The sequence below is a fragment of the Oncorhynchus clarkii genome, chromosome 29 (assembly GCF_045791955.1).
Source record: "Oncorhynchus clarkii lewisi isolate Uvic-CL-2024 chromosome 29, UVic_Ocla_1.0, whole genome shotgun sequence".
Taxonomy (NCBI): domain Eukaryota; kingdom Metazoa; phylum Chordata; class Actinopteri; order Salmoniformes; family Salmonidae; genus Oncorhynchus; species Oncorhynchus clarkii.
In genome coordinates, this window is record NC_092175.1 from 917,139 (window position 1) to 940,308 (window position 23,170).

Below are 23,170 nucleotides of genomic sequence, written 5' to 3' on the forward strand. Positions count from 1 at the left end.
TTGAGAAAGAACTCTAATTAAAAAGAGAGAAAAAACATTTACAAGCAAAAAAGTCTAGCTTGAGTTCAGAAATATCACTTGACTCAAAAAAACTACATTGAACAGCATTTATATTTATCAAATAGAAAATCCCCCATGGAAAAAAAGAAGTTTGAGAAAACCTCAGATATATACGGATTTTATAACATATTAAAAAAACAAATAGTTCTCAGATCAAAAACAACTGAATTGTTGTGTGACATTCTACAACGGAATAGCACCAAAAGAATGGTAGATCAATATTGAAAATAGAGGTTTTGAAGGTTCATTAAATTATAAACAAATACACAAATATGCGTGACGCACACAGCTCAATCGTAACAGCGAAAGTTAAGAGGCCGACGGGGGATTTCTTTTAACGCCATGGCCCAACATTAAAACGTTGTTGGGAGACCTTACCTCCATACTCAACAGATGTCTCAATTTGTAAGGATAGTTTTAACGCCATGGCCCAACATTAAAACGTTGTTGGGAGACCTTACCTCCATACTCAACAGATGTCTCAATTTGTAAGGATAGTTTTAACGCCATGGCCCAACATTAAAACATTGTTGGGAGACCTTACCTCCATACTCAACAGATGTCTCAATTTGTAAGGATAGTTTTAACGCCATGGCCCAACATTAAAACGTTGTTGGGAGACCTTACCTCCATACTCAACAGATGTCTCAATTTGTAAGGATAGTTTTAACGCCATGGCCCAACATTAAAACGTTGTTGGGAGACCTTACCTCCATACTCAACAGATGTCTCAATTTGTAAGGATAGTTTTAACGCCATGGCCCAACATTAAAACGTTGTTGGGAGACCTTACCTCCATACTCAACAGATGTCTCAATTTGTAAGGATAGTTTTGAAGAGAGAATAACATCCAAAAAGCTAAGAAACATGTTCGTTCATAACTATGAAATAACACATATTATATTTCAGATTCTTCAAAGTAGCTAACCTTTGCCTTGATGACAGCTTTGCACACTCTTGGCATTCTCTCAACCAGCTTCACATGGAATGCTTTTCCAACAGTCTTGAAGGAGTTCCCACATATGCTGAGCCCTTGTTGGCTGCTTTTCCTTCACTCCAGGGTCCAACTCTTCCCAAACCATGTCAATTGGGTTCTTGGTCAAAAGCCCATGCACAGCCTGGAGGTGTGTTGGGTCATTGTTCTGTTGAAAAACAAATTATAGTCCCACTAAGCGCAAACCAGATGGGATGGCGTATCGCTGCAGAATGCTGTGGTAGCCATGCTGGTGAAGTGTGTCTTAAATTCTAAATAAATCACTGACAGTGTCACTGGCCAAAGCACCCCCACACCATCACACCTCCTCCTCCATGCTTCACTGTGGGAACCGCACATGCGGAGATCATCCGCTCACCTACTCTGCGTCACACAAAGACATGGCGGTTGGAACCAAAAATCTCAGATTTGGATTTATCAGACTAAAGGACACATTTCCACTGGTCTAATGTTCATTGCTCGTGTCTCTTCTTGTTATTGGTTTTCTTTAGTAATGGTTTCTTTCCAGGAATTTGACCATGAAGACCTGATTCACACAGTCTCCTCTGAACACTTGATGATGAGATGAGTCTTATTTGGGCAAAAAGGCTAATAACTCTAATGAACTTATCCTCTGCAGCAGAGGTAACTCTGGGTCTTCCTTTCCTGTGGTGGTCCTCATGAGAGCCAGTTTCGTCATAGTGCTTGATGTTTTTTGCGACTGCACTTGAAGAAATTTTCAAAGTTCTTGACATTTTCCGGTTTGACTGACCTTCATGTTTTAAAGTAATGATGGACTGTTGTTTCTCTTTGCTTATTTGAGCTATTCTTGGCATAATATGGATTGAGTCTTTTACCAAATAGGGCTATCTTCTGTATACCACCCCTACCTTGTCACAACACAACTGATTGGCTCAAACGTATTAAGAAGGAAAGAAATTCCACAAATACATTTTTAACAAGGCACACCTGTTAATTGAAATGCATTCCAGGTGACAACCTCATGAAGCTGGTTGAGAGAATGCCAAGAGTATGCAAAGCTGTCATCAAGTCAAAGGGTGGCTATTTGAAGAAAATATATTTTAATTCGTTTAACACTTTTTTGGTTCCTACATGATTCCATTCGTGTAATTTCATAGTGTTGATGTCTTCACTATTATTCTACAATGTAGAAAATACTAAAAATAAATAAAAACCCTTGAATGAGTAGGTGTTCTAAAACGTTTTATGTCTTTTCATGTCTTAAAAACAAAATCTTAAAAACAAAAAAACAGTTCAGACAAATACCGGCATCATAAGCGTTCACATTCAGTGTTAAGCTTGCCAAACTAGCAAAGTTTCTGTTAGATATGTCAGCAATCCCTGAAACACTTAAGTGATCTTCATGATTATTCGACTAAGCTTGATGGCCCAACAGTAAAATGCACATTTTAAAGGCATCTTTGTAGAAACGCAGTTATGCACAAAATCAACCGAATAAACCGCTTCATTATGATTTTCTTCTGGGACTTATGACCAGACGATACAACATAAGTGATAAAAACCATCTTTACTCCATCGTCTTCCATTTGTGGTTCTAAGGACTTATTTTTGACTCACGGGTTAAAATGGGAATAACTTCTTGAAACCTTTGCGGCACTGCAAAATGGCTACGGAAGTGCTTAAGGAACCATTTCATTACCAGAACAAAGCCTTGAAGAGCAATACAGACTACAGTATACCAACATGGCTCTGTGACTAAGAATGCACCATTTTCGTAGTAGAAATTTTGCGACTTGCTTTTTGCATTTTGTGCTAAGATACAGCAGTTTGAGGCCATAGTAGAAGGGAGGGACAGAGAAGGGCCCAGATACTACTGTCCATCACAGGCCCTCCACTCTTGACTGGGGAGGGTCTGGGGTGCAAGGAAGGTGGTAATGGTAGCGGTTAGGGAGGTTGGTCTGATTGGAAGCGTTTAGAGGAGGAGAGAAAGCAGGCTTGGCTAGGCCTTCAGTAGTATTTCCGTACGGACGCTTTGGGATAGGGAGGGTAGTGGACTGGGGGAGGATGTTGGGGACTACCAGTTGAGACGGAAGATGGGGTGCTTGAGGAGTTCCCTGGAGGGGGGACGGTCCGTGGGCTGCAGCTCCAGGCAGCGCAGGGTGACGTCCCTCAGGCCCGCAGTCAGCTGGGGAGGGATGGAGGGTGCACAGGTGGCACTCGCAATCTGGGGGAGAGGGAGAGAGGAGGTAAGGGTGAAGTTATGATACTGTAGAAACCCAATCAACCACAAGGACTTTGGATGAAAGAGGAAGGCCAATAGGGTGCTTTTTCAGCTATATATACAGTGGTGTCCCGAAATTATTGACACCCTTGATAAAGATGAGCAAAAATGACTGTATAAAATAAACAATTGAAATACTGAGCTATAGGGGGATCACGTGACCCTTGAACGAGATGGCCGCATGAACTAAGAGCTCCGCACAAGTAGTTTCCAATTCCTAATCTTACCCCCACTTCAAGTTCAAACTCCTTTAGCTTTAGTCAAAAAATCATGGAGGCTACAAAAGGCGACATTACAGGTGACATTTTTACCCAGACTCGACCAATAGCCATGGAAAAAGCCTCCAAGAAACAGCTAGCTACAGAAAAAGATAATGCCATTAGCTAGGAGCAAGAGGACCCGTCCCCTCGCGAGGGCCAACAACTGCCAACCTCTCACTCCGTTGAAGACATCCTTTCTGAGCTAAGATCCCAACGTACAGAACTCAACATCAAATTAGATCAAAATGATCTCAGCTCAGAGTGATAGGGGGCAAGATGACAACCCTGAAATGCTTTGCCTGACATCAACAACAAGATAAGCATCAACACGGGGCGCCTGGATGAGGCAGAGGGGTGATTCCTATCCGTGGAAAAGTCACTGGCAGATGCCATGGAAACAATAGCATCTGCTAAAAAGAAAATAGACCATCTGGAAGAGAAAACAGAGGACCTGGAAAATAGGGGGCGAAGGAATAATTGTGTTCCTATTAAACCTGGCCAAAAAAGAAGAGGTAAACATGCCACTGATCCGCTACCTGCAAGACAAACTTCCTGAGTGGCTCCACCTGTCCACCGACAGGTCCATAGAACTGGAGAGAGCTCACCGAGCACTAAGGCCCCCACCAGCAGCCAGACAACCACTGTGCCCAATCACCATATGTTTCCTGAGATTCACCAACAAGGAACGAGTCCTACAGGCGGCAAAAATCAACACCATTACAGTGGGTAATGTCAAACTAACCTTACACCAAGATCTGTCCGCTGGTATACGACGAAAGCGCAGAGAGTTTGACGAGGTGAAGAAATACTCCATTGACTGAGGCATCTTTAGGGGAATACCAAAACAAGCTCAGGATTCTTCACCAAGGAGCCCTGCTACACTTCAAAACTCCCGAAGAGGGCAAAACATTTTTTGAAGGACAATGCTGGCCACTGAGAAATGGACCAATGATTGAAAGTGATTACTGTTATTAATAAAGGAGGTAAGACGACATATAGCCGCCATCCAATGACCCACCCGCCCCGCAAAATGTCATCATAGCCATCTAATTTGAATTTATTTTATTTTAGCTGAGAGAGGGATAGGCCCTATAGCCTAACCTAGGCCTACTAAACTTTTATATTTATTTTCTCCCCTTTTCGTCATTATTGGTAGTTATCATTTTCACATAGGCCTCCACCATTTATAGCCTGTCGATTACGACACATTTACAGACCTAACAGGAGCCTCAATGTGTCAATTTTATGCCCATGGCCTTATCCTGTTGATATTTTGTTTTAATAAAAACAAACAACTTATCCTATAGATCCATCTTAATTTTAACTTAAGTAGTATTTTCGTTTTTGGCTAAAAAACGTACCCATTTGAAACTGCCAATTTCTCAGGCCCAGAAACTAGAATATGCAAATAATTGTCAGATTAGGATAGAAAACACTCTAAAGTTTCCAAAACTGTCATAATATTGTCTGTGAGTATAACAGAACTGATATTGCAGGCGAAAACCTGAGGAAAATCAAACAAGGAAGTGCTGTTTTTCCTGAAAGCTCTCTGTTCCATTGGATGCCTTGCCTCCAAGGGATATCAACCAGATTCCTTTTCCTATGGCTTCCTCGAGCTGTGAACAGTCTTTAGACATAGTTTCAGGCTTTTATTTTGAAAAATTAGCAAGAAAGAACCCATCGCGTCAGTGAATGGCTGGGTGCCAGCAGAGTTTTTCATGCGCAACTGCCATTTTCTCTCTCTCGCCTATGGAAGAAGCTACATTCCGGTTGGCAAATTATCGATTATATATTGTAAAAACAACCTGAAGATTGATTATAAAAAACATTTGACATCTTTCTACGCACTTTACGGATGCTAATTTTCGTCTGCGATGTCGTGACCGCTCGAGTCTGTGGATTTCTGAACATAATGCGCCAAACAAATGGAGGTATTTTGGATATAAAAATAATCTTTATGGAACAAAAGGAACATTTATTGTGTAACTGGGAGTCTTGTGAGTGCAAACATCCGAAGATCATCAAAGGCAATTTAATTTATTGCTTTTCTGACTTTCCTGACTAAACAGCTAGGCTGCTAGCTGTTTGTAATATTTTGTCTACTGAGAGAGATGTTCTTACATAAACGCTTGTTATGCTTTCGCTGAAAAGCTTTATGGAAATCTGACACGCCAGGATTAACTTCTAAAGGTATAGGGGGCAGCATTTTCATTTTTGGATAAATAGCGTGCCCAATTTCAACTTCCTGCTACTCATGCCAAGAATATAAGATATGCATATTATTAGTAGATTTGGATAGGAAACACTCCGAAGTTTCTAAAACTGTTTGAATCATGTCTGTGAGTATAACAGAACTTACGTAGCAGGCAAAACCCAGAGGACTAACCATTCACACTTTTTTTTTTAGGTCTCTGTCTGTTCACTGTTCTCATTGGCAAACAATATTTCTTAGGAACTTGTTTTCAGTTGTCACCAGTCTTTGGAATTTGGTTGAGGTTATTCATTTGTGCAATGAAGAAGTAGGGCCATCCTGGAAAAGGGTAACGCTGTTGAGAGTTGGCCAAGACTTGAAAAGTAGCGTTAGTTCCCTCTCGTGCTCTATTGAAAACAGATAGACCCCTCTTCAATTTGATCGATTATTAACGTTTAAAAATACCTAAAGTTGTATTACAAAAGTAGTTTGAAATATTTTGGCAAAGTTTATAGGCAACGTTTTAAATATTTTGCAGTGGCGTTGCGCATTTTGGAAGCTGTTTTTTTTCAAACGCGCCAAATAAATTGACATTTTGGATATATATGGACGGAATTAATCGATGAAAAGGACCAATTGTGATGTCTATGGGACATATTGGAGTGCCAAAAAAAGAAGCTTGTCAAAGGTAAAGGCATGATTTATATTTTATTTCTACGTTTTGTGTTGCGCCTGCAGGGTTGAAATATGCCTCTCTCTCTTTGTTTACTGTTGTGCTATCATCAGATAATAGCATCTTATGCTTTCGCCGAAAAGCCTTTTAAAAATCTGACATGTTGGCTGGATTCATAATGAGTGTAGCTTTAATTGAGTATCTTACATCTGTGATTTAATGAAAGTTAGATTTTTATAGAATTGTTTTGAATTTGCCGCGCTGCATTTTCCCTGTTTTTTGCCCAAGTGGGACGCAACCGTCCCCTATTCCATAAGAAGTTAACAACAAGCTAAGCTGTGTTTTGCTATATTGCACTTGTGATTTTGTAACGGTTTTCTTCATCTGAAGGAGAGGCGGACCAAAATGCAGCGTGGTGGTTATTCATGCTTTTAATAAAGACATATACATGAAATAACTAACAAAACAAGAAATGTGAAAACTCAAAACAGCCCTATCTGGTGCAAACACAGAGACCGGAACAATCACCCACAAACACACAGTGAAACCCAGGCTACCTAAGTATAATTCTCAATCAAAGACAACTAATGACACCTGCCTCTGATTGAGAACCATACTAGGCCGAAACATAGAAATACCCAAATCATAGAAAAACAAACAGACTGCCCACCCAACTCACGCCCTGACCATACTAAATAAATACAAAACAAAGGAAATAAGGTCAGAACGTGACAGATTTCATGAAAATTTAATATTTTTTGTAATTTAATTTGAATTTGGCGCTGTGCAATTCAGTGGATGTTGATGAGAATGATCCCGCTAACGGGATGGGTGCGTCAAGAAGTTTTAAGGATTTCTGTTTTATTTGGTCCAAAATTGTTCCCGTTTTTTGGAACACAGAATTGAGACTGAGCGTGGGGTTAATAGATCCAAAGGGATATGTCGAGTTGTTTGGGAACTCGGCTGGGGTGTTCAGAGATTGTTTTTTTATGTACACCCTTTACTTATCTTTTATATGATCACAGCTGTAACTATAATCCACCTTTACCCAGAGATAACTTTCAGTACAGTTCGATTACTGCTTGATGACATTGACTAGTACCTTAAATCTACTGACATGGAAATGCCATGGTCTAGGTCATGCAATAAAATGGAAAAAGATATGTGTTCTTAAAAAGGAAAAAGCAAACATCACATTATTAAAAAAGAGACACACCTGTGTGATGGTGAACTTGCTAAACTCTGCAGAGCTTGGGTGGGAGAGGTGGATTTCTCGTCTTTCAAATCAAACAAACAGTAGAGGCACAGCCATTCTTATCCATAAGCATGTTCCATTCATAATTGACAAAAACATATCTGATCTGTGGGGGAGATTTATTTTGATAACTGGGTCACTGTATGGGCAACCATTTACTATCGTAAACATATACGCCCCAAACACAGATAGTCCTGCATTCATGTCAAAAATTATAACCCTGTTCAATGAGCATTGTGTTTCCTTTGGAGTGGTGGCTGGAGATTTTAATTGTACCCTCAACCCAACCCTGGACAAATCATCTCAAGTCCCCACCACAAACCTAAGATCTTCAAAGATATTGAACTCTCTTACTAAAGAGATGGGAATGATAGGGCGGCAGGTAGCCTAGTGGTTAGAGCGTTTGACTAGTAACCGAAAGGTTGCAAGATGGAATCCCTGAGCTGACAAGGTAAAAATCTGTTGTTCTGCCCCGGAACAAGGCAGTTAACCCACTGTTCTGAGGCCGTCATTCTAAATAAGAGTTTGTTCTTAACTGACTTGCCTAGTTAAATAAAGGTAAAATAAAATAGATATCTGGAAAAAAACTAATAGCAAAAGTATCTATGGACTATACACTATCTAATGTCCATAACACCTACACTCGTATACAGTTGAAGTTGGAAGTTTACATACAATTAGGTTGGAATCATTAGAACTCGTTTATCAACCACTCAACAAATTTCTTGTTAACAAACTATAGTTTTGGCAAGTCGGTTAGAACATCTACTTTGTGCATGACACAAGTCATTTTTCCAACAATTGTTTACAGACAGATTATTTCACTTATAATTCACTGTATTACAATTCCAGTGGGTCAAAAGTTAACATACACTAAGTTGACTGTGCTCTTTTCTTTAGGCTTTAGAAGCTCCTGATAGGCTAATTGACATCATTTGAGTCAATTGGAGGTGTACCTGTGGATGTATTTCAAGGACTACCTTCAAAATCAGTGCCTCTTTGCTTAACATCATGGGAAAATCAAAAGAAAACAGCCAAGACCTCAGAAAAATAATTGTAGACCTCCACAAGTCTGGTTCATCCTTGGGAGCAATTTCCAAATGCCTGAAGGTACCACGTACCTGTACCTGTACAAACAATAGTACGCAAGTATTAAAGAAGAATAAGCACCATGGGACCACACAGCCATCATACCGCTCAGGAAGAACACGCGTTCTGTCTCCTAGAGATGAACGTACTTTGGTGTGAAAAGCACAAATCAATCCCAGAACAACAGCAAAGGACCTTGTGAAGATGCTGAAGAAAAAGGGTACAAAAGTATCTATATCCACAGTAAAACGAGTCCTATATCGACATAACCTGAAAGGCCACTCAGCAAGGAAGAAGCCACTGCTCCAAAACCACCATAAAAAAGTCAGACTACGGTTTGCAACTGCACATGGGGACAAAGATCGTACTTTTTGGAGAAATGTCCTTTGGTCTGATGAAACAAAAATAGAACTGTTTGGCCATAATGACCATCATTATGTTTGGAGGAAAAAGGGTGAGGCTTGCAAGCCAAAGAACACCATCCCATCCTTGAAGCATGGGGGTGGCAGCATCATGTTGTGGGGGTGCTTTGCTGCAGGAGGGACTGGTACACTTCACAAAATAGATGGCATCATGAGATAGGAAAATGATGTGGATATATTGAAGCAACATCTCAAGACATCAGTCAGGCAGGAAGTTAAAGCTTGGTAGCAAATGGGTCTTCCAAATGGACAATGACACCAAGCATACTTCCAAAGTTGTGAAAAATGGCTTATGGACAGCAAAGTCAAGTTATTGGAGTTGCCATCACAAAGCCCTGACCTCAATCCTATAGAAAATTTGTGTGGCAGATCTGAAAAAGCGTGTGCGTGCAAGGAGGCCTACAAACCTGACTCAGTTACACCAGCTCTGTCAGGAGGAATGGGCCAAAATTCACCCAACTTATTGTGGGAAGGTTGTGGAAGGCTACCAAAAACATTTGACCCGAGTTAAACAATTTAAAGGCAAAGCTACCAAATACGATTTGAGTGTATGTAAACTTCTGACCCACTGGGAATGTGATGAAAGAAATAAAACCTGAAATAAATCATTCTCTCTACTATTACATTCTCTCAACATTTCACATTCTTAAAATAAAGTGGTGATCCTAACTGACCTAAGACATGGAATTCTTACTAGGATTAAATATCAGGAATTGTGAAAAACTGAGTTTTAATGTATTTGGCTAAGGTGTATGTAAACTTCAGACTTCAACTGAACATGATGAGATTATTATGGACAGCCAAGCATCAATCATTATGTCACCAGAATAAGATATTTATTGGAGTGTGAAGCTCATTACCCTGTGAAGTTCATCATAATTTATTTAATCTGCAGACTAATAAACTGCATGCTTTCCAAAGTCATAGTGGGAGGACCAGACAATATCACTCTGTGGCTAGAATTTACTTCAATATGATGGTTGTTATATCAATATTTGCATATAAAGCGTTTTTATTTCTCACTTAAAAATATCCCACCTTTTCTAGGGTATTTTTTGGGGTCAATACTGTATGTGGAAAGTTTACTGTCAAAATTGCTGATCCCATCAAGCTTGTCATGACATTTGATATCCGAAATGTACTTTACTCGCATAAAAATGTTGGATAGAAACCTGGTTATTGAAAACCTGTGGTTTGAATTGAAGAAAGGGGGATACCTAGTCAGTGGTACAACTGAATGGATTCAACTGAAATGTGTCTTCCACATTTAACCCAACCCCTCTCAATCAGAGAGGTGCGGGCGGCTGCCATAATCAACATTCACGTCCTCGGCGGCAGGGAACAGTGGGTTCACTGCCTTGCTCAGTGGCAGAAAAACAGATTTGTACCTTGTCAGCTCAGGGATTCAATCCAGCAACCTTTCAGGTACTGGCCCAACGCTCTAACCACTAGACTACCTGCCGGGCAGTCCATCAGCGCAGGCGAAGGATATCAAGGATCTGGAAAGACTCTGCATAGAGGAATGATCTAAAATCATTCACAATATGTTCTCAAATCTCATAAAATTCTGCCTGAAAGTGGAATTATGTGGAATTATGTTTTTCAATATGACCTTAACAATTATCTGTAAGGTCTCAGTGAAGCAGTACATTTTAAAACACAGATTCAAACACAAAAACCAGGGAGGTATTCCAATTCCTCGCAAATAAGGGCACCTATCGGTAGATGGGTAAACATTTTAAAAAGCAGACATTGAATATCTCTTTGAGCACGGTGAAGTTATTAATTACACTTTGGATGGTGTATCAATACACCCAGTCACTACAAAGATACGGGCGTCCTTCCTAACTGCCGGAAAGAGGCCAGTGGTGACTTTAAAACAGTTACAGTTTAATGGCTGTGACAGTAGAAAACTGAGGATGGACCAACAACATTGCAGTTATTCCACAATACTAACCTAATTGACAAAGTGAAATTGAAGGAAGCAAATCCAATACAACACATTACTGAGTACCACACCCCATATTTTCAAGTATAGTTATGGGTATGCTTGAAATTCTAAAGGACTGGGGAGTTTTTCATGATAAAAAAATAAATGGAATGGAGCTAAGCACAGGCAAAATCCTGGAGGAAAACATGATTCAGTCTGCTTTCTGCTTTCCATCAGACACTGGGAGATTAATGAACTTTTCAGCAAGAGAAACCTAAACCTAAAAACAAGGCCAAATCTACACTGGAGTTGCTTACCAAGAAGACAGTGAATGTTCCTGAGTGGCAAAGTTGTTGTCTAGCAATGATAAACAACCAATTTGACAGAGATTGAATACTTCTTTTTTTTAAATAGTGGGCAAATGTTGCACAATCCAGTTGTGGAAAGGTCTTAGAGACTTATCAAGAAATATTCACAGCTGTAATCGCTGCCGAAGGTGTTTGTTTCTATGAAGTATTGACTTAGGTGTCTGAATATAGAATATAATATATAGATATTTCTGTATTTAATTTTCAATAAATTAGCAAACATTTTTTAAAACATGTTTTCACTTCGTCATTATGGGGTAACAAATATTTAATCCATTTTGAATTCAGGCTGTAACACAAAAAAATGTGGAACAAGTCAAGGGGTATGAATGCTTTATGAAGTCACTAGAGTACTGTATGTCTTTTACAACTATACGTGAGTCTTTACAGCTATATGTGTGTACATCAATCAATATAAAGTAATGTTGTAACAGTCTATCCTGTGAATTATTTCACAGTTCAGCCTTACAAGCAGAGAGTGACAACTCCATCTAGTTGGGGAAAACACTGATTGTGCAGTTTTTTGTGGGTCGCATATTTTACTAGGCAAGTCAGTTAAGAACACATTCTTATTTTCAATGATGGCCTAGGAACAGTGGAACTGCCTGTTCAGGGGCAGAATGACAGATTTGAACCTTTTCAGCTCGGGGATTTGAACTTGCAACCTTTCGGTTACTAGTCCAACGCTCTAACCGCTAGGCTACCCTGCCGCCCATTATCATATTCAATGATAATGCTAAAGACCAACAATAAAATGTCTAGGTAGAGGATATTTCTGGTCCTGAAGACAAATTGATCACATATCTAAGTGACTGGACATGGTTTCCTTAAAATCCTAACCTTGTGGCTTTAATTATAACAATAATAAATGCCCTTTAGCAGACACTTTTATTCAAAGAGACTTATAGTCATGCGTGCATACATTTTTCACATTGGGTGGCCCCAGGAATCAAACCTACAATCCTGACATTTCAAGCGCCATGCTCTACCAACTGAGCCATACAGGACCACAATTATTGTGTTGACGGTACCTTGAATATGAGGGCCAGATGGTTGGAGTGTTTCTCTGCGTTCCAGGGGGGCTTGGCACACGTCATCTCGATGACGGCACAGCCCACACTCCACACATCACAGCTCCGGCCGTACTGCTGTCCACGTAGCACCTACAGAGTCAACCATACACTGAAGGTGTCAACATATGGACAAATACATTGTTTATTGAATTTGAGCATTTAATGCACGCACCCACTACACACGCACACTTAACTCTACTCCATTCATAGTCTTTAATGTGCAAATAGCAGCAGAATGGACTGAAATGGCAAGCCATTGTTTTACAGCACTTGACTGGGTGCTGTTGAGGAGTGGCATAGTTACACAACAGACTTATATTTGGTGGATGGACACAATGTCAAACCAAAGGATGTGACTCGGCCAACAAGTTAAATTTATCACGGAGCCTCCCATCATGTTTTGTTGGGTCTGTATTTAGATGCTCTCTTTCTTCATTCTTTATCACGACTATGGCTTCAATTCCGCTAGCTGCTTGAAGCCACACACTTCACGACTATGGCTTCAATGCCGCTAGCTGCTTGAAGCCACGCACTGGACTTGTATTATCACCCGGCTACGCATGCCTTTCCCTAACGTCACCATGCCGTGTCGATTGCTGTTCTGGTTTGTAACTATTGTTTTATTTCACTGTAGAGCCTCTAGCACTGCTCAACACGCCTCGGCTAACAATTTAGTTCCACCCCCCACACACGCAGTGACATCACCTGGTTTAAATGCTATTTCTAGAGACAATATCTCTTTCATTATCACTATATGCACAGGTTTACCCCCACTGTATTCACATCCTACTATACCGTTGTCTGTACATTATGCCTTAAACATATATTCTACCGTGCCCAGAAATCTGCTCCTTTTACTCTCTGTTCTGAACGTACTAGGCGTCCAGTTCTGTTAGCCTTTAGCCGTACCCTTATCCTACTCCTCCTCTGTTCCTCCGGTGATGTTGAGGTTAATCCAGGCGCTGCAGTGTCTACTTCCACTCCCATCCCCCAGGCTCTCTCATTTGTTGACTACTGCAACCGTAAAAGCCTTGGTTTCATGCATGTTAACATTAGAAGCCTCCTCCCTAAGTTTGTTTTATTCACTGCCCTAGCACACTCCACCAATCCGGAAGTCCTAGCCGTGTCTGAATCCTGGCTTAGGAAGACCACCAAAAACCTTGAAATTTCCATCCCTAACTATAAAATTTTCCGACAAGATAGAACTGCCAAAGGGGGCGGTGTTGCAATTTACTGCAAAGATAACCTGCAGAGTTCTGTCTTACTATCCAGGTCTGTACCCAAACAATTTGAGCTTCTACTTCTAAAAATTAACCTTTCCAGAAACAAGTCTCTCACCGTTGCCACTTGCTATAGACCACCCTCTGCCCCCAGCTGTTCCCTCGACACCATATGTGATTTGATTGCCCCCCATCTATCTTCTGAACTGGTGCTGCTAGGTGACCTAAACTGGGACATGCTTAACACCCCGGCCATCCTACAATCTAAGCTTGATGCCCTCAATCTCACACAATTTATCAATGAACCTACCAGATATAACCTCAAATCCGTAAACACGGGCACCCTCATAGATACAGTGCCTTGCGAAAGTATTCGGCCCCCTTGAACTTTGCGACCTTTTGCCACATTTCAGGCTTCAAACATAAAGATATAAAACTGTATTTTTTTGTGAAGAATCAACAACAAGTGGGACACAATCATGAAGTGGAACGACATTTATTGGATATTTCAAACTTTTTTAACAAATCAAAAACTGAAAAATTGGGTGTGCAAAATTATTCAGCCCCTTTACTTTCAGTGCAGCAAACTCTCTCCAGAAGTTCAGTGAGGATCTCTGAATGATCCAATGTTGACCTAAATGACTAATGATGATAAATACAATCCACCTGTGTGTAATCAAGTCTCCGTATAAATGCACCTGCACTGTGATAGTCTCAGAGGTCCGTTAAATGCGCAGAGAGCATCATGAAGAACAAGGAACACACCAGGCAGGTCCGAGATACTGTTGTGAAGAAGTTTAAAACCGGATTTGGATACAAAAAGATTTCCCAAGCTTTAAACATCCCAAGGAGCACTGTGCAAGCGATAATATTGAAATGGAAGGAGTATCAGACCACTGCAAATCTACCAAGACCTGGCCGTTCCTCTAAACTTTCAGCTCATACAAGGAGAAAACTGATCAGAGATGCAACCAAGAGGCCCATGATCACTCTGGATGAACTGCAGAGATCTACAGCTGAGGTGGGAGACTCTGTCCATAGGACAACAATCAGTCGTATATTGCACAAATCTGGCCTTTATGGAAGAGTGGCAAGAAGAAAGCCATTTCTTAAAGATATCCATAAAAAGTGTCGGTTAAAGTTTGCCCCAAGCCACCTGGGAGACACAAACGTGGAAGAAGGTGCTCTGGTCAGATGAAACCAAAATGGAACTTTTTGGCAACAATGCAAAACGTTATGTTTGGCGTAAAAGCAACACACCATCCCCACTGTCAAACATGGTGGTGGCACCATCATGGTTTGGGCCTGCTTTTCTTCAGCAGGGACAGGGAAGATGGTTAAAATTGATGGGAAGATGGATGGAGCCAAATACAGGACCATTCTGGAAGAAAACCTGATGGAGTCTGCAAAAGACCTGAGACTGGGACGGAGATTTGTCTTCCAACAAGACAATGATCCAAAACATAAAGCAAAATCTACAATGGAATGGTTCAAAAATAAACATATCCAGGTGTTAGAATGGCCAAGTCAAAGTCCAGACCTGAATCCAATCGAGAATCTGTGGAAAGAACTGAAAACTGCTGTTCACAAATGCTCTCCATCCAACCTCACTGAGCTCGAGCTGTTTTGCAAGGAGGAATGGGAAAAAATGTCAGTCTCTCGATGTGCAAAACTGATAGAGACATACCCCAAGCGAATTACAGCTGTAATCGCAGCAAAAGGTGGCGCTACAAAGTATTAACTTAAGGGGGCTGAATAATTTTGCACGCCCAATTTTTCAGTTTTTGATTTGTTAAAAAAGTTTGAAATGTCCAATAAATGTCGTTCCATGATTGTGTCCCACTTGTTGTTGATTCTTCAAAAATACAGTTTTATATCTTTATGTTTGAAGCCTGAAATGTGGCAAAAGGTCGCAAAGTTCAAGGGGGCCGAATACTTTCGCAAGGCACTGTATCATCCTAACTAACTCACCCTCCAAATACACCTCTGCTGTTTTCAACCAAGATCTCAGCGATCACTCCCTCAATGCCTGCATGCGTAATGGGTCTGCGAGCAAACGACCACCCCTCATCACTGTCAAACACTCCCTAAAACACTTCTGCGAGCAGGCCTTTCTAACCGACCTGGCCGTGGTATCCTGGAACGGCATTGACCTCATCCCGACAGTAGAGGATGCCTGGTTATTCTTTAAAAGCGCCTTCCTCACCATCTTAAATAGGCATGCCCCATTCAAAAAATGTAGAACCAGAAATAGATATAGCTCTTGGTTCACTCCAGACCTGTCTGCCATTGACCAGCCCCCGTGATATGCAACTTTTCAGGGAAGTTAGGAACCAATATACACAGGCAGAGGCTAGCTTTTTTTAAACAGAAATTTGCATCCTGCAGTACAAACTCAAAAAAGTTCTGGGACACTGTAAAGTCCATGGAGAATAAAAGCACCTCATCCCAGCTACCCACTGCGCTGAGGCTAGGAAACACTGTTACAACCGAAAAATCCACTATAATTGAGAATTTCAATAAGCATTTCTCTACGGCTGGTCATGCTTTCCACCTGGCTACCCCTACCCCGGTCAACTGCCCGGCACCCTCCACAGCAGCCCACCCAAGCCCCCACCATTTCCCCTTCACCCATATCCAGATAGCTGATATTCTGAAAGAGCTGCAAAATCTGGACCCCTACAAATCAGCCAGGCTAGACAATCTGGACCCTCTTTTTCTTAAATTATCTGCCGAAATTGTTGCAACCCCTATTACTAGCCTGTTCAACCTCTCTTTTACATCGTCTGAGATTCCCAAAGATTTGAAAGCTGCTGCGGTCATCCCCCTCTTCAAAGGGGGAGACACTCTAGACCCAAATCTATCCTACCCTGCATCTCTAAGGTCTTCGAAAGCCAAGTTAACAAACAGATTACTGACCATTTTGAATCACATTGTACCTACTCCGCTATGCAATCTGGTTTCCGAGCTGGTCATGGGTGCACCTCAGGCACGCTCAAGGTCCTTAACGATATCATAACCGCCATCGTTAAGAGACATTACTGTGCAGCTGTATTCATCGACCTGGCCAAGGCTTTCGACTCTGTCAATCACCACATTCTTATTGGCAGACTCAACAGCCTTGGTTTCTCAAATGATTGCCTCGCCTGGTTCACCAACTGCTTCTCTGATAGAGCTCAGTGTGTCAAATCGGAGGGCCTGTTTTCCGGACCTCTGGCAGTCTCTATGGGGGTGCCACAGGGTTAAATTCTCGGGCCGACTCTCTTCTCTGTATACATCAATGATGTTGCTCTTGCTGCTGGTGATTCTCTGATCCATCTCTACGCAGACGACACCATTCAGTATACTTCTGGCCCTTCTTTGGACACTAACCTCCAGACGAGCTTCAATGCCATACAACTCTCCTTCCGTGGCCTCCAACTGCTCTTAAATGCAAATAAAACTAAATGCATGCTATTCAACCAATCATTGCCCACACCTGCCCGCCCATCCAGCATCACTATTCTGGACGGCTCTGACTTAGAATACGTGGATAACTACAAATACCTAGGTGTCTGGCTAGACTGTAAACTCTCCTTCCAGACTCACATTAAGCATCTCCAAACAAAAATTAAATCTAGAATCGGCTTCCTATTTCGCAACAAAGCTTCCTTCACTCATGCTGCCAAACATACCCTTGTAAAACTGACCATCCTACCGATCCTTGACTTCTACCCACCACTGCGACCTGTACGCTCTCGTTGGCTGGCCCTCGCTTCATACTCGTCGCCAAATCCACGGGCTACAGGTTATCTACAAGTCTCTGCTAGGTAAAGCCCCGCCCTATCTCAGCTCGCTGGTCACCATAGCAGCACCCACTCGTAGCACACGCTCCAGCAGGTATATCTCACTGGTCACCCCCAACTCCTTTGGTAGCCTTTCCTTCCAATTCTCTGCTGCCACTGACTGGAACAAACTGCAAAAATCACTGAAGCTGGAGATTCCCATCTCCCTCACTAGCTTTAAGAACCAGCTGTCAGAGCAGCTCACAGATCACTGCACCTGTTCATAGCCCATCTGTATACAGCCCATCTATCTACCTCATTCCCATACTGTATTTATTTATTTTGTTCCTTTTGCATCACAGCATCTCTACTTGCACATCCATCTTTTGCACATCTACCATTCCAGTGTTTAATTGCCATATTGTAATTACTTCGCCACCATGGCCTATTTATTGCCTTAACTCCCTTATTTGACCTAATTTGCACTCACTGTATATAGACTTTATTTTTTTCTACTGTATTATTGACTGTATGTTTTGTTCATTCCATGTGTAACTCTGTGTTGTTGTATGTGTCGTATTGCTATGCTTTATCTTGGCCAGGTCGCAGTTTCAAATGAGAACTTGTTCTCAACTAGCTAACCTGGTTAAATAAAGGTGAAAAAAATTACAAATAATAATAATACATTCTGAGGCCAAATCTGGCTTTCTTATGTTTGGGGTAGGATATTTAAATGTCAATGGTTTCCGACAAAGATTTTTTTCGTGGCGAAACACAGCCGCCATTATGCAGGCCATTCAGAATCACGTGTCAGCTGGGGAACTGAACTAAAGTGGATTTAGATTTCTCAGTAACTCCCAAATGAAAGAAAATTATAATCCCTTTTGAGAGAGGGCCCCCACAATAGAGTCCGGACCTTTAATGCCTTGTTATTACTGTGGCTCCCAAAACCTTGTTTAATTAGGAGGGAATTCAGCTGTGAAATGCCTATCACAGCACAGCAGCCCAGTTCATAATCAGCATCCTCAGGGACCTCTTCAAAAAAATAGCCCCCACAGAAGGCTACTGCTTCTGCCGCTGTTTCTTCTTTCTCTTTCAGATCCTCTCCACAAACAGGATACAGAGGATTGAGAGGTTTTGATCTTAGGGCATTCGTTTAAGTGGCAGAATTTTCTAGCTTTATGCTCACAAGCTTCATGTCAGCCATCACTTGTACACAGTGTGTGTGTCTGAAATGCTCTGTGGCTCTGGTCAAAAGTAGTGCACTAAATGCCGGGAAGAGAGTGCTAATTCTGACACAGATTTAGTCTCTCTCTGTCATCCATGTTTACCTCGGGGGCCATGAAGGCGATGGTTCCCAGGAGTTGGCCTTGGAACTCCCCTGCTCCAGTGTCCTTAGAGGCCAGTCTGGCAGCAGCCCCAAAGTCAGCTATACGCAGCCTCTGACCTGTGCTGTCAATCAGCAGGTTGGCACCTGGGGGAGAGAGAGAGTGGAAATGGGGAAGGGTAGTTATTGAAGAGATAGGATGTCCTGACCAGTAAAAATCCCAAGCCCTTATTATAGTAAGCCCCCACAGTCAAAAGCTAAAACGTGGAACACATGAATGAGTTTGTTTGTGTCATGGGTCTAGCACATAGGGGCTTTCCATCCCCCTTCCTTCAGCTCTGTGACAGGCAGCACAATTTCAGCAGGGATTTCCTGTGTGTGTGTGTGTGTGTGTGTGTGTGTGTGTGTGTGTGTGTGTGTGTGTGTGTGTTGTGTGTGTTGTGTGTGTTGTGTGTGTTGTGTGTGTTGTGTGTGTTGTGTGTGTGTGTGTGTGTGTGTGTGTGTGTGTGTGTGTGTGTGTGTGTGTGTGTGTGTGTACTCACCTTTGATGTCTCTGTGGATGATCTGATTCTCATGGAGGTAGGCCAGGCCTCGGAGCAGCTGCCCCGTGTAGTTGATGATCACAGCCTCCTTGAAGGCCCCGTACTTGTTAAGGAGATGGGACACACTCCCACCTGGACACAACATAGAGAGGATAAACCATAGAGATAGAATTACTATAACCTAGTCATTCTATTTCTAAGGGAGCAACAGTGTGATTGTTATAGGAGGGAGGACAATGTTTCATAGTAGGAGGGATAGGGTCAGAAGTTACAATATCTACTATGACGTTAAACTTCTGGAATTTCTTAATTAGTTACATAAAGTTATTGCAGCTGATACATATTCATCCCATAACTTGAAAGTTCTCTCATTAGTAATACAAGTTCAATTAATACTATACATTTTGAAAAGTAAAAAGAAAAGATTGATCATGTCACAAGGATAAAATAGCAGGAAACAATAATCTATCAAATTAGATTAAAATAAAACCCATCTAAATCAAACTGGATTGATTTGAATTGAACAAAGGATGAAAGCGGGAAACGTTTTTTCAACGTTGGATGTGTCATCATCAAAGGCACTTACCTGCCATCCACTCTACCATCAGGTTGTAGTTGCTCTTCTCGCAGGTGGCCCCCAGCATGCGGATTATGTTGGGGTGGTTGAGGTGGGCCATCATCCGGATCTCCTCCCTCAGAGCCTCCACCACCTCTTCCTGCTCCGACGATGTGTTCCTCACATACGTCACCTAGATGGAGAGGACACACACACTCATGGTTATTAGGGGATGAATGAGCTGGACATTCTCTTTAAGGGCTGCATCTCAGTTTGACGTCTCAGTTTGATGTTAAAATTGAATTAACTCTGAAATGGAATCCACAGTGCCTACCTAGAAACAACACCTAGCTCCCAATCCTAGACACTCCTGCAGATCTGAAATAATTGAATCGGTATAGAAAATATGGTAATAGGTCCCCCTTGCCCTCTGAACGGCTAGGATGAATTTTCACAATATTGCTTATACCTATCCATTTCAATCATATCAACAGGAGTACATAGGGGTTGTTTGGAATTCATCATAGGAGAATCAGCCCTAGGATAGGATCTCTGATGGCCTTGTATGTGTCTCCTCTTCTCACCTGTTTGACTGCCAGCAAGGTGCCAGTGCCCACGTCCTGGGCCTGGTAGCAGGAGGAGAAGGCCCCCAAGCCAATCTGCTGGCCCTTCAGCCACTCGTGGCTCTCCCTGTAGGGCTGCTTTGCTTTGGTAAGGCCAGTCAGAGTCTCTGGGGTCTGGGGAACAATAGAAGACATCATGTCAGTGTGCCATCCCATACCAGGGCAGGATACAATGTTGTGGAACACTTAGATAGATATTATGAAGATCAAACATGCATTTCTGACATGTAGCCAGGAATCACGTCAGTTCTATTTATGACGTTTCTATCTGCAACGTTTCACGTCTGTCGACTGAACGTGGCCTGGGCCTATTGCCTATACACATACAATTAACTGCCAAAATAAAGAAACACCAACATAAAGTGTTTTAACAGGGCGTTGGGCCACCACAAGCCAGACCAGCTTCAATGCACCTTGGCATAGATTCTACAAGTGTCTGGAACTCTATTGGAGGGATGCGACATCATTCTTCCACGAGAAATTCCATCATTTGGTGTTTTATTCATGGTGGTGGAAAATGTGGTCTCAGGCGCCGCTCCAGAATCTCCCATAAGTGTCTAATTAGGTTGAGATCTGGTGACTGAGACGGCCATTGTAAAAAATGGCCAGCTTCAGTCAGCTATTTAGTGCTTTCTACATAGGCAGTTCAGCCTCCTATTCACAAGACCCAAACTTCTTTAGTTGTTATTGGTCAAGGTCATGCCAGACAGCATTATGTTAGCCTATCAGCAGTTAGTACTCCTGGGACGTTCAGTGTAGCACGAGCAGGGCAGATGTCAGAAAAGTGCTTCAGTCAGAAACTTACTTTCACCATACTGACAGCATTTCATGTTTTCCATCCTACTAGTCTTTCTCCTGTGGTTAAAATACTTTTGCTGTCTGATATTTTATTGTGCCTGCATCTTAAAGTGCCTTAAGATGTTTATGTCTTGTTGTTTTCGGAGCTCAATATTAACTATTGTTATAACTACCATTTGTATTGAGGGTGTTAGTTAGCTCGCGGTCTCACTAGCGTTGGCTCTAGCATTAACAATTTAATTCAGAATGTATTAGGATTTAGCATGCTTATTAGCATTTACCCGTTTGTTAGCATTTCTCATGCATGGTGCTATGCTAGATTATTTGTTTATATAGCTCATGCTATATTTAAGCAACAACGCACGGGGGTGGGTGTGGTATATGGCCAATATACCATGGCTAAGGGCTATTCTTAGGCAAGACGCAACACCTTTAGCTGTGGTATATTGGTTATATATCACAAACCCCCGAGGTGCCTTATTGCTATTAAAAACTGCTTACCAATGTAATGGCTGTCAGCCAATTAACATTCAGGGCTCGAACCACCCAGTTTATAATCTGGGTTATATTCGTAGACATTTTTACATTGCTGTATTTGCTATACAGTGCCTTGGGAAAGTATTCAGACCCCTTGACTTGTTCCATCTTTTGTTATGTTACAGCCTTATTTTAAAACTGATGAGGAAAAAAAAATCCTCCTCAATCTACACACAATACTGAAATATTAAATTTATGTAAGTATTCAGACCCTTTACTCAGTACTTTGTTGAAGCATCTTTGGCAGCGATTACAGCATCGATTCTTCTTGGGTATAACACTACAAGCTTGGCACACCTGTTTTTTTTGGGGAGTTTCTTCCATTCTTCTCTGCAGATCCTCTCAAGCTCTGTCAGGTTTGATGGAGAGCGTACCTGCACAGCTAATTTCAGGTCTCTCCAGAGATGTTAGATCGGGTTCAAGTCCTGGCTCTGGCTGGGCCACTCAAGGACATTCAGAGACTTGTCCAAAAAAGCCACTCCTGCGTTGTTTTGGCTGTGTGCTTAGGGTCGTTGTCCTGTTGGAAGGTGATCCTTCGCCCCAGTCTGAGGACCTGAGTGCTCTGGAGCAGGTTTTCATCAAGGATATCTCTGTACTTTGCTCAGTTCATCTTTCCCTTGATCCTGACTAGCACCAGTCCCTGCTGCTGAAAAACATCACCGTAGGGATGGAGCCAGGTTTCCTCCAGACGTGAAGCTTGGCATTCAGGCCAAAGTGTTCAATCTTGGGTTCATCAGACCAGAGAATGTTGTTTCTCGTGGTGTGAGTCTTTAGGTGCCTTTTGGCAAACTCCAAGTGGGCTGTCATGTGCCTTTTACTGAGGTGTGGCTTCCGTCTGGCCACTCTACCATAAAGACCTGATTGGTGGAGTGCTGCAAAGATGGTTGTCCTTCTGGAACGTTCTTCCATCTTCACAGAAAAACTCTAGAGCTCTGTCAGAGTGACCATCGGGTTCTTGGTCATCTTCCTGACCAAAGCCCTTCTCCCCCGATTGCTCAGTTTGGCCGGACGGCCTGCTCTAGGAAGAGTCTAGGTGGTTCCAAACTTCTTCAATTTAAGAATGATTGAGGCCACTGTGGTCTTCAATGTTGAAGACATTTTTGGTACTCTTCCCTAGATCTATGCCTCGACACAATGCTGTCTCGGAGCTCTACTGATAATTCCTTTGGCCTCATGGCTTGGTTTTTGCTCTGACATGCACTGTCAATTGTGGGACCTTATATAGACAGGTGTGTGCCTTTGCAAA

At 42.0% G+C, this 23,170-nt stretch overlaps 1 protein-coding gene across 1 annotated transcript in view; it reads right to left on the bottom strand.

Annotated features, from left to right (window-relative positions):
- Nucleotides 1-950: 950 nt before the first annotated feature.
- Nucleotides 951-23,170, bottom strand: part of LOC139387784 (mitogen-activated protein kinase kinase kinase 1-like) — a 50,149-nt gene continuing 27,929 nt past the window's right edge. Inside the window, exons 3-8 of the mRNA XM_071134024.1 lie at nt 20,551-20,703; nt 19,997-20,159; nt 19,411-19,542; nt 18,873-19,015; nt 12,516-12,647; nt 951-3,239 (exon numbers count right to left, since the gene is read on the bottom strand). Coding sequence (XP_070990125.1) covers nt 3,090-3,239; nt 12,516-12,647; nt 18,873-19,015; nt 19,411-19,542; nt 19,997-20,159; nt 20,551-20,703 — 873 coding nt within the window. The 3' untranslated portion in view covers nt 951-3,089. The remainder of the gene's footprint in view (nt 3,240-12,515; nt 12,648-18,872; nt 19,016-19,410; nt 19,543-19,996; nt 20,160-20,550; nt 20,704-23,170) is intronic.